This window comes from Amblyomma americanum, chromosome 4, assembly GCF_052857255.1.
Source record: "Amblyomma americanum isolate KBUSLIRL-KWMA chromosome 4, ASM5285725v1, whole genome shotgun sequence".
Taxonomy (NCBI): Eukaryota; Metazoa; Arthropoda; class Arachnida; order Ixodida; family Ixodidae; genus Amblyomma; species Amblyomma americanum.
The window spans coordinates 145,232,499-145,244,923 of record NC_135500.1 but is presented as its reverse complement, the minus strand read 5'-3'; the positions used below and the strand labels follow the sequence as shown (position 1 = coordinate 145,244,923).

The following is a 12,425-nucleotide window of genomic DNA, read 5'->3' as shown; positions in this document are numbered from 1 at the left end:
GGCTTCCTGAAATGCTACTTTATGGCTTTAATTATTAATTGCTAGCGTTGTTACAAGTAAACATTTAGTTTATTCTGCAGTATAAAATACCTTCATGATACAAAGCCAGGATTTCAAGTACTGCGTTTTTATTGCTAGGAATTTTGGTTTGTGATTTTGTGTAACTGATGTCACCATGTTACCGGCATATTTCACTGTCTGTGTTGTAGCCGTTCGGATCGTCGCGGCCAGAGCTAGCCACCTTACCAGAGCGGAGCTGGCGAAGCGGAGCACGCTGAAAGACAGGTGTCGCTGAAGAAGGAAATCAAGAGGAGTGGCGTGGTTTAAGTGGCTTTGGGCTGTGCGCGACGGAGCGGAGTTGCGTTGTCGTCGATAAAAAAACTCACGTCTGTGCCGCAGAGACGATGACAAAGGCATGATGGATTCAACGGTGAGATGTCGGGCCGCCGCATCGATTGGCTGCGACGGTCCGCAACTCATGTGCTAGGAGCCGTGAGAGCTGCTGCCGCGAGAATTAGCGTTCGCGAAGGATGACCGGCGGCGTATTTCGTGGTCGGAGCTGGCGCGTCCTGAACGATAGGAAAGTTGTCGCTTGGCTGCGAGCCGTTTCAGTAGTGTAACGCCTAGTAAACGCCTGTTCACCTTGTCAGTATCGATCAGCTGTGTCGAGCATTTCTCGCGTCTCGGTTCTCTTTGGAGCCGAGCGTTTCTCCGCTTTGGTCGTTGCGATTCAATATCCCCGCACCTTCATATCGTCACGTCTCGCCCGCTGTGCGGTTGCGGCCCAAACAGCTGGGCACGCACGCAACTTCTTTCTAGCAGTAAGGCGGTCTTGGACCGAGGAGTCGCCTGAGCAGCCAGCTGTGTCGACCGCTGCGTTTTGTTTATTGCTTCTCATTCTCCTTTCCCCCGTCTTTCTTTTTTGCAGAACCACCTTAAAGAAAGCCGCCCTGTCAGCTCGTCCGGAGGTAAGGGACGCCTTTGCAATCTTATGATGGATTCGCGCTATGTGAAGCGACAGGTTCGGAACGAGCGCTGGACTGCAGAGCTCGGCGGTGCGCGTGGTTTCGGCTTTTCGCGCCTCGTTTTCCTTCTTCATTTGTTGAAACTTGTCGCTGCGTTGCTTCTGTTTGTAAATTGCGTCTTACGTCTTCAGTTTTCCTTTTACGAAACACTGCTGCATAGAGTTCGTGCCATATCTTGTGTAGTGCGTGGCTGCCTGCGTTAATTGCAGCCTAATTCCGTTCCGGAGTCGTAATCAGGCAAAATTGAGCACGGTCTCTGTTTACACAGGTTCTTCGCGGCCCCGTTAAAAAGCGCTGATAGTGCTCGAGGCCACGCGCTGCAGTGTTCCTGTTAACCGTCATTACTGCAATAGCTGGTCTTAGCAGAACGATGTATCAGTAGTACAGTGCAGTAGCGCACAGAGCACTACACGAACTCTCTGCATAACGATTCAAACCAAGTGTGATAGCTGTGGGCATGGCGTAATGTGCTTGACGCAGGCAGGTTCTTATTCGCAGTGAAGCCACGCCACCATCGTGATTTCCAAAAATCATCGGCTAGGTGAATGTGGCCTACCAATTTTCACTTTGACACCTCAACATGTCCAAACGGTTGTTCTGACGTTAGGTTTGGTTTATAGGGTTTAACGTCCCAGAGCGACTCGGGCTATGAGGGACGCCGTATTGGAGGGCTCCGGATAATTTCGACCACCTACGGTTCTTCAACGTGCACTGCTGCATCGCACAGTACACGGGCCTCTAGCTTTCACACTGAAGTTCGCACTAATCTGTGGGGACTGTCTTGCCTCAATAGTGTTGAGTGCAGTGGCGGAATTAATCCCGAGCCTTCCCAACGAAGTACCTGATGGCCAGATATAGCTTTGTCACAAAGGAAAAAAAAAAGAGCTGTAATAAATAATGATAAAAGAAAACTAGAAACAAAACGTGCATTTAAGCGAGGAGCATTTCTTTTTGGTGCATTCGAATCGTTATGCCCTTCGCAGTTATATCTTCTTCCCTGTTCGTTGGGCGCGCAAAGCCGTTAATTTCATTAACCAAAGAGCGCGCATTTAAATGACCAAATTTGTCTTTCCTGCCACAATGTTCGCCATCGTGACGTTACAAAGAAGTGTAGTGACGTCATGGTCAGTTAAGCGTGACGGCTTATTGGCGTGTTTCATGATTGGACTAGCTAGCTGCTTGTTTCGACGCCGTTGAAAGGGGAAGCGAGGCCTCCTGTTGATTGTTTTCACGGTTTTCGTGCCTTGCATTTTTCTCAAACGTCACGCTGGGAAACGTCACGGTACTCAGGCCACCGGCTTGCTTTGCCGAAAAATTGTCACTCGTGCGGAAGAGAGAACAGTTAATCGATGGTGCTGTTTGACTTTTGCGCTGTTATATTCCTTTGAAAATCTGTTTCTGATGGAATCTACTCATTTGGCATCCTCGGGAGATAATCTATAGTAGGATACAACTTAAAAAAAAAAACAGCAGTTAACACTGGGCCACGGCCGCGGCGTCCTGTAATACTCCGCTAGCCTGTCACAACAGCAAGCGAAATCAGTATTTTATTGTTTCGCTTTATTAAACAAGCCAGGTATTAATATTCTAGAGCTTGTAATCTTTTTCTCGCAATTAGCTTCGTGTTTAGGCAACAAGCGAAGTTTTAACAACGGACTGCTTCTTTGGCGTGGAGGAATTCGATCTGTGCGGAGATCCGGAATGTATGCAGAAGGGTTGAAATGCGGGCCAGTTGGTTCATAGTAACTTGAAAAAAAAAACCAGTCACAAAAGACAAGTCGTTGTGGCGCGAACCACCAGTGAACCACCACGCCACCGGTCGTTGTGGCGTGAACAGTCCATCTCTTGTCCCTTGTCTTTTGTGGCTGTTTTTTTTTTTTTAAATCCGGAATGTGGGCGGAGCTTCTGTGCAGACTGACTTTTCTGGCGGAATATTTGGAATCTTAAGAAGATTATCTACCTAGACTTTCTGGCGGAATATTGGAAATCTTCAGAAGATCATCTATCTAGACTGACTGGGTGTGGGTTCTCTCGCATTAATAGTTTTCACATAAAGGCATGGCCGCCATATTTGGGTACAGAGGCTTGGTTCCACAGTGTACGTGGGAACCGGTTGGCGATAAGTGGGTTAGCAAAACACTCAGGTTTTCGCTACTGTTTCTGATCCCAAAGGTGGCGGCCGCTATGCGGTCGCTGCTATGTGTGTGTCTCAAACTGCCGCTGCTCATTGAATGCCACTTATGAAGCGTGGTGGTCCAGCGAGGCTGGCGAGCTTTTGCAGTGGGCGTCAGTCATAGAATCAAAATAAAGCAAATAGAAGGGGTCGTAATGGCACAGACGCGAGCTGGCCAGTGTGCTGCAGTTGCCTGCTGCTTCAGATGGATCAGCGCTCCTCCATAGCTACTTAGCCGCGGCTGAAATCTGGCCACATGTGGTGAATTTTGGAAGTTCAAAAGTTCCACAGTGTTCGGACAAAACGACGCTCTGCGCTTTCGCAAACTTGGAGCAGGAACATCACCGTTACGGCTATTGCTACTGTTGAACACGAACGGCTCCGAATCAAATGAGCAAAAAAACAAAAGATAACCGAATTGACGGCCGACATGTTGAGTGCTCTGCGGGGCTCGTTATTTCGAGCTTCCGGTCTATTCGAACTGATTCTTTTGTTCCCTTAAAGTTGGAATTATCGTGATTCGACTCATAATGTTTGGAGTGGCTAGATTATTGCTCTCCGACTCAGTGCGCTCGAGGTGCTGTGGGGGCAACCTTTTCTTCTCTCGACATACTTGCGGGCTGTCTGTCCGCGCGGTCGCTTGTGGCGTATCACGCAGGAAGTACCTCGACCACATCCTCGGTGCCCGACGTCTGTCCCACTCGACGGCGGACACGCCCATGCACTGAAGGCCACGATAATGTCGAGCCCCACTGGAGATGAATGTCGCTCGAATGTGAACGCTCCCTCGAGTGACTCACGGACGCGCTTGTTGTCTCTGCTGCAGTGGGAAAAGACGGTCACTAATCTGTATGGAAACGACGTTTCGGATCGAAGGTGCCGGCCTCTTAAACGGACACCCGTGCCACACGCGGCGCACAAGAAATGACATTAGGCCATGAGTTTTGACTATTAATGTCATTATTTTCGGACTTGGTGCTGCACGTCCAGATTTAATGTCATTATACGGCGGCCGCGTTTCGATGGAGGCAAAAGGCGCCCGTGTGCTGTGCGATGTCCCCGGTGGTCGAAATTATTCCGGAGCCCTCCACTACAGCACCTTTCTTTCTTTCTTTCTTTCTTTCTTTCTTTCTTTCTTTCTTTCTTTCTTTCTTTCTTTCTTTCTTTCTTTCTTTCTTTCTTTCTTTCTTTCCCTTATGGCGCGGTTCGGGTCGGGCGTCCATAGAGATGTGACACAATTACTGCACCATTTCCTTTCCTCAAAAACCAACCCACACTAACGTCACGGTGACGATAACGCCTGCAAGCTAGTAAAAGAACGTGCCTTACTGTAAGCATTGTTAACGTGCTCAAAATCTCAGCAATGCTGTCCTTATGTAAAATAAGTTATTTTGCACAAAATGTCGCTGCCCCCACCGGTGACAGCACCTACCATCGCATGGCAGTGGGGCATCGCTTAGCCACTGCGCCAGGAGGACTCCGAAGTGGATAATAACCAATGAGAGAATGAAAACCGAAATGCAAGCGCATCTAAATTTGCACGTAGTGTAACTACGCTAAATCATCCATTTTTAACGCGATAGCTTTAAAGGAAGACCACGTACGAGCGCATACAAACAAGGACGCAGACAACACAAGCGCTCAGTTCCAACTAACGGTTTATTCACACAAGTGCATGATATACAATTTGCTTCATGACGTCATCCCACTGAAAATGCCAACATCAGGGGGCCGAACTTAGAAATGATGATTCGGACATTCGCTGAAATGGATGGTGCGCTGACGCATGATGCACCCGCTTTTCTAATTAAATCTGGTTCAGTGATTTCTCTCGCATCCTGGCTCCCATTCATAGATAGTATCTTGAATTTTTCTTCTCGTTCAGTGACCGTGGTGCGAGTATCGACAGGCGGGTATTGTTTGCGACGCATTAAACGTATAAAGGGCTGCTCGTGGAGGTCACTTCAGCACGTGGCCAAGAAAGGTACGAATTTAAAGGGACACCGATGACAAATTGAAGTTTGGCCTGTGTCGATAGACTACGGCATTCTAACGACAAAAAGGCCACTCTCGCCAAAAACGGAGGTTTAATGAGCTGGAAAACACCGTAAAACTAAATACAGGTGTCGCTGTCGCCACCGGGCCATTTCGCGAGTAATGTGCTTGCGTCGGCAGCGAATTTTTTTTTGCGGATACCAGATGCTATGCAACACCACCGTACACTTCAAAACGGTGATCACGGAGTCCTCTTCGGTGTTAAAGTCACGAGTTTGAATCTTAGCGGCGGGAAAATTTTAACGCCAATTTTCTCAGCCGTAAACGCTTTTCTTTTCTGGCGAGCAAACGTTAACATACCGTAAAAAACCCAGATCATAAATTTTTATTGATGGTTATAATTGGACGGAGTTCTCCTCAGCGTCCCTTAAGTATAGATCATGCAGGACCAGAAGCCTTCAAGGCTGTGCAATTTAGTACAAACTGTCGGAACAGGAAGAGGGACCGTGGAAGTGTAGCATGGAACACATGCACTTGCTGTATATATATATATATATATATATATATATATATATATATATATATATATATATATATATATATATATATATATATATATATATATATTAAGGAAGCCAACAGTCACCGAAAGCAAGGTGCATAGGGGAATGTTTCTTTTTTTTAATATCTAGTGCCAATCAATTAGTTTCTTTTAACGATAATTACTTATAAAGCAGCAGAAAAAGCCATGCCGCCGGTGGGATCCGAACCCACGATCTCCGAATATCGCGTCCGGTGCTCTTACCAACTGAGCTACGGCGACGGCTGTCCAATCCTATGGCATCAAGACTGCCTATGGCATCAAGACTGCCAGAACCGAGACCCCCGTTAAGTTACTGTTGGCTTCCTTAATATATTTGTCAAACGAGCCCCTCACTTCATTTGCTTTGTCTGCTAATAGCTTAACGGGGGTCTCGGTTCTGGCAGTCTTGATGCCTTAGGTATAAGAGGGCTCTCGCACAGTTTCCGCCCTCGCCGTTAGATGACGTTCTACGTCACACTTGCGGTATTACAGGACGTGCTACGTCCACCGCTATGGACGAGGGTGGCGCTGGTGAACACTCTCAAGGTTCGCTTACACGGAAAACATAAATACCCACGAAAGCAGCAGATTGGACAGCCGTCGCCGTAGCTCAGTTGGTAAGAGCACCGGACGCGATATTCGGAAGTCGTGGGTTCGGATCCCACCGGCGGCATGGTTGTATTTTCTGCTGCTTTATAAGTAATTATCTTTAAAGGAAACTAATTGATTGGCACTAGATATTAAAAAGAAGAAACATTCCCCTTGTTACGTTTGGAGACACCAACATGCCAAGAATATTCAAGCCACTGGGAATCATCAATCTACAGAGGCTTCAAAGGGCCGTCGATGTGGTTGCGGCGCCACGAGTGCAGGTGGTGGCGTCTACAAAGGTCCTTCCCCCCCCCCCCCCCCCCACCCCCCCCACCCCCCCCCTCCCTGCTGTTTACGGGGTGAAACGGCCCTCCGCTGTCTGAGAACGGCTTTGGTGAACCTGTCTTTTGTTCTCAACGCCGGACCCACCCGGGACATGTTTCTCCCGGAGGGGACGACGGAGGAGCCGGCGAGCGGCGGGACTGCAAATGAGCCGTGGCAAATGCGGCGGGTTTGATTAAGCCAACGTCGCCGGAATCCTCGTGCTTCGAAAACAACTTCGTCTTAGACTGTGCTTTTCCTCATACGTGGAACCTTCTGCAAACTGCAGTGGCAACCTTTCGGTCCCACGCTCCACGTGAAAGCTTCTGCAAACTGCGGTGGCAACCTTTCGGTCCCACGCTCCACGTGAAAGCTTCTGCAAACTGCGGTGGCAATCTTTCGTTCCCACGCTACCGCTGTGAAGTGCAGGTGACTGACCTTCGACGCTGCCATGGGACCCCCTTCGGGCTTTCATCACTGAAGCCTGGACAGCGCGGACCATAATCTGCCAGAAGTGGCAAGAGTGTGTGGCTGGGGGCGTCCTGGAAGGCGGACCCGGAAGACTGGACACGTGATCTACATCACAGTGATTCGACGCATTTTTAATGAACTAGATTCCCCAACTAAGGACCTGGGGACAGGGGACCCTATTTAAGCAGCGATCTGGCGTGTGTTCGCCAGCTCCCGATTCACTCTTTCAATCTTTGTATAAATGTAAATAAACCCTTCAGTCTCTTCTTCACCTCGAAGACCCTCTCATCTCTTCGTCACCCCCACCACAGCAGTCTCCCGATCCGGAACCCGGGGACACCGACCTTGGCGAGAGACGGCACAAACGAACCAGGGGCCCGCATCTAACACCCTATGCACCTTGCTTTCGGTGACTCTTGGCTTCCTTAATATGTTTGTCAACGAGCCCCTGACTTCATTTGCCTTGTCTGTTAATATGTATATATATATATATATATATATATATATATATATATATATATATATATATATATATATATATATGGCAACCCAATGCCGTGGTGGATCAGCCGCCGTGGCACAGCGTTGCCGAGGACGAGTTGGCGCTTTTGAACCCGGAAGCCAACGCCGCATGAATTGCTGAGACGATAAATGTTGATCGGCGTAGAAATTTATGTGGAACCCTCCTGTGCGCCATGTCTCGTTGCTGAGAGTTGCTTGGGAACGCGAAAACCCATTAACCTGAGGTAAAGTTTCATTAAAATGCACGAACATCGGACAGCCCCCTCGATCGGCCTTTTAAAAACTCGTGCGCCCTCACGCAGCTGCATTGCGCTGTAATGGGCGCTGTTCCCTTAACAGCGCATGGAACAGCTTGCGGCGAGGCTGTGGGCGGGGCCACTATGCGTGCGCAGCCGGCGTCTGGCTAACCGGTGTACGTGTACGCTAAACACGTCCCCGGCTTGCTAACTAACGCCACGTATAAACGCAGTGATGGAGGCGGGGCCCCAAATAAGGTACGAAAAAAAAAAAACTTATGCGTTTTGTTTTTTATGTCAGTCCGCTGAAAGGGCTTTTTTTTTTCTTCGTCTCTGTAATGGGAAAATTCTATTGAACAAGAGAGATCCCTGCAGGTAACGGCAAAAGAAAAAGACCGCATATTTTTCCTGAATTTTATTCCTTCCTCGTGTGCAATGGGTTAAGAAATAGAAAGCACTAATTGCTCCAAGTAAAACGGTTTCACTTAAGCCTCTGATGTGAGTACCTTCACCTCTGAATAGCGGTGTTTCGACAAACAAGTGTAACACTGGTGTGCAGAGCGTCGTGCCGGTCGTGTCCCGTCAACAGAATTTTTCCGTCCCTTTCCCGAAGGGATGATTTAATTTTGATTTTTTTTATGGGGAAAACAGGGTTTACGATTTATTGTGGATAGCAATTCGTACTGACGGCTGTTTTTCCTCCGTAGTGAACCCACTACTCAGCATGGTCACCGTCGCCATCATCATCATCATCATCAACAGTAGCACCATTGACATCTCCATTCATAGAGTTTCTTAGTATTAGCTATAGATGGAAAATTAATTAGCCGCACTGCACTTAATTCAACATGGAGGGGCGCTGCAGCAATGCCGGGAAGGTCAGGTTTCTTATTTGGCTTGGCTATTTTGGGGCGTGAAATGTGGATTGAGCCGTAACTGCGCCTAGGCGCAAACCTCGAAGAAATGCCGCAGAAGTTTCCGTACCAGCCTATATAACGCCGAACTTTCACTAATTGCGTTAAATTCATTAAAGTGAAAAACGCACTTTTGAAATTATTTATAATCTGCGCAGAAAAGAGCATCGCGGCGCGGCTACCGATTCCGAGGCAGAATCCATGTTTCCGGTCCTACACGAGCCAAGCCAGTTACGAAACCTCGTCTTCCCGGCATTCGGAATCCACGATGGATGAAGCGCTCTTCAAGAAACTCGCATAGACGGTGGCGCCAGCTTTTCCCCTAGGTAATATTTAGAACCAATGTCTCCGTTGCCGCCTGAACGCAACCGCTTTGGGTATTTGTTCCAAGATCTGATAGCTGTACTTTTAGGGGCCTGGCGGCGAAATGAGTATTGATTTCTGGAAAATTTGGGCGGATATTTTCTTCCTAGTCGCTCAGATTCAAATTACTGACTGTGGTGGCGTCTATCGCTTCGGGACTCGCGTGATCGCGCCGGGAAAAGACGAGCGATGTGTCTATTGCCCCCAAGATCCGTGGTGAAAAATTTCGCATGACGTTATTGAAGTTTGCTTGTGAAAGTGGCCCGTGGCGGCGACACCTGTCTCTCCCACTTTTTACTGCGGTAGCAGTATAGTCTGGGCGAAAACTCGCTTTCTGTCAGTCCCGAAATTCAGGGCACCGCGGGCACAGCAGGTGTCTCCTCCGGGCACCCACTGGTGAAAATGTGTCTCCTATATGCACCTACGAGCCTGAAACCTTCACCCACCAACATTCACCCTCCAGATGCCTCCAGCCATCAGAAGCCTACGGCGAAAGCAAATCCAGTGGCGGTCAACGGAAAAGCGAGATGTACAACCGATGCTGGTCATCATCAGCAGCAGCCCGACTACGCCACTGCTGGACAAAGGCCTCCCCTACGTCTCTCCAGTTAACCGATACTGACAACGAAGGTTTACTGCATCACACCGTCATGCACACTGTGATGTCAACACAAGCGCGTTAGAGCATTCGTGCGAAGTTTGTGGGCGACGGTAGGCGGTTCGTGTGCGCCGCCGCTATTATCATTTGTAGTGCGGGGCTGTCTACACACCCATATGGGAGTAAAAAAGGGAGTAAGGTGACCTCTCTCACAGCTGACTCCCTGTTTACTTCTTATTAGAGTGTATTCGGGATCGGCGGTTCCACGGTGTTCGATGCCGCCTGTTCGATTTATACAGGACGCGACCGGTCGACGAAGTCGGTTAATTATATTGAGCCGCGACTGCGGGTCTCTTCGCAAAGCGGCCACGACTCGCCGTTATTGAGCGCGCGCGCGGCGTGCCGCTTTCACACTTCCCGTCACGCGGACTACCTGCGCGCGCGCAATTTTCCAAGCGAGTCACGTTGCCGGCCCCTACCTCCACCTGCACCCCCCTGTACCCGAACACCGTTTGCCCTGCAGCAGATCTAGGCGCGCGAAGGGAGCTCTCCCGGGGTTCGCTGGCGTGCAGTCCTTGTTTGTTTCACTCGATGGGACAGCTGTGTCCAATTTTTGTCCTTGGCGAGATTCGAGTGTTTGCCCCCCTTTGACGTCCTGTTCACTTTCGTTCGGCAGAAAAAGACACATTTATGGCGGATAAATTTGAAATTGAATACTAAGTGCCTTGAAATCAAAAACGAAGCAGCTTCTCGCTGGCCACTGCGTTGGACCGCTACTCCATCACCGCCTTTTTTTTTTTTTTACATGGGCTAGCTCTAAGCTGCTCACTAACGAAAAAGCCGTGACTCGCGATGTCGAAGCTTCGGTGTAATTCGGATAAGCTCCGAGGAGCGTCGCGCCAGCTGCAGCGACTGGGAGGAGGGCGTCGCGTCAGCTGCAGCGACTGGGAGGAGGGCGTCGCGCCAGCTGCAGCGAATGAGAGGAGGGCGTCGCGCCAGCTGCAGCGAATGGAGGAGGGCTTCGCGCCAGCTGCAGCCAATGGGAGGAGGGCGTCGCGCCAGCTGCAGCCAATGGGAGGAGGGCGTCGCTCCGGCCGTAGCCGAGTGGAGAGATGGTGTGAAGGTGAAAAGCGAGTAACGTGGTTGCGTGTGCATAGAGATGCCAGAAGAGGCGGATACATTAGTAATTCTACTCGCACAGCTTTGTTTCCTTGATTTACAACTCGATTTCCTCATGCTCAATCAAAATAAGGATTTCCTTTTCACTCACAATCATCTGAATTGATAAGCCGGTTGAGGTTCACTTGGATTAGACCTTCCCTGTTTGGATCTGCACCAAACCCTATAGCCAATCCCCCACCGTGGTATGTGCCATCATCTTTCAGGCAACAACAACAACAACGATGAAGTCGCCGGAGTAACGGGCAGTAGTGCAGAAAACTGTAACCCTCCCCCCCCCCCCCCCCCATTCTCCCGTTTTTTCCCTCTGCGTAGCGATTGGCAAACGCTGCTACCTCGTAAGCCCCGACTGTAGACGCTTGTTGACGCGGGATATCTGCGGGGCCGCCTGAATTCGCGTGTTCTGCTGCCCGGCTTACATGCTCTGCGACAGATAACGCGCGTTATCCGCGAATAAATAAAATGGACAAACTTCTATACACCTCACCGCAGTGTGTGCGTGGCTCAAGTGTACCTAGCCCGTGAAACAACAGACGGCCCATTTTTGGGAGGGGGATCACTTTACACTCGGTCGCGCAGTTTGTTGGCCCTGAGGTGACCGGAAGCCTCGGCTGTCGCCAGCACGGTCAGAAGCGCAGTATCACGCCTCTCTAGCCCGGATACGTGTCGTGCGCTTGTGAGCTCCTGAGCGTCTACCGGCGTATAAACCAGTCACCTCGTAATTAAGGCTGTTACGCTTGCGGAGATCGTTGGAGTATGTCCGTAGCTTCCATTCCATTGCCAACAGTGTGAAACAGAGGTGATAACATGGTTTCGATCCCGGCCGGGACGCCTGTGAGAAGGCACAAGCCCGCCTCAGGTGAGCTCTGTTTACTGCTACCTCCGTGTCGTCATGCCACCAGCGCCAGGCGCTAACTGCGCAAGCCCATCGCGGTATGAAAAGCGGATGTGCATTTGTTGGGTTTTACCATGACGTTACCACTCTGCATGACGTAAGCAGCCCTGCCCGGCGCCTTCCTGGTCCGTGCTATCTACGCCGCTCCTCGCGCATGTGCTGTTGGCACCTGGATGTCTCTGTATAACCGTGCAGGCAAAAGGCAGTTTTAGCTGTGCGTACGCGACGGCTTAGCGTACGCAAGGACTTTGCGGGGACGTTAGTGCGCATGCGCAGAACGCAAGCGCAAGCCCTGCGTCTTGCGTGCGTACGCTAGCCAGCGGACTTTGCGTTGCGGCGCTTGCGTGGCTTGCGTACGCTAACGTTGACAAGATGGCGGCGCCCAGCTCGCCCGCTTCGGAATAAATACATGTCGCCGTTTGGATTCTCCGACGCGACAGCTAGCTCAAATGGTAGCGGTTCGCTTTTATTTCGCCTACTCTTGCTCACACGTAGCGGTATAACCGATAACTAACCCCTGTTTTTCAGATAATTTGGCGATTTTCGAGCTCATAGGCCT

At 49.9% G+C, this 12,425-nt stretch overlaps 1 protein-coding gene across 5 annotated transcripts in view; it reads left to right on the top strand.

Moving 5' to 3' along the window:
- Positions 1-161: 161 nt before the first annotated feature.
- The window catches only part of Orp8 (Oxysterol-binding protein-related protein 8), a 90,189-nt gene continuing 77,925 nt past the window's right edge, over positions 162-12,425 (top strand). For 2 of the 5 annotated variants that reach the window (XM_077661919.1, XM_077661913.1), the window contains exons 1-2: positions 240-430; positions 929-968. In XM_077661919.1, the coding sequence (XP_077518045.1) occupies positions 416-430; positions 929-968 (55 nt within the window). In that variant the 5' untranslated portion in view covers positions 240-415. Of the gene's footprint in view, positions 431-928; positions 969-11,707; positions 11,831-12,425 lie in introns of those variants that run through there. The other 3 variants (XM_077661916.1, XM_077661918.1, XM_077661914.1) reach the window with 3 other exon arrangements.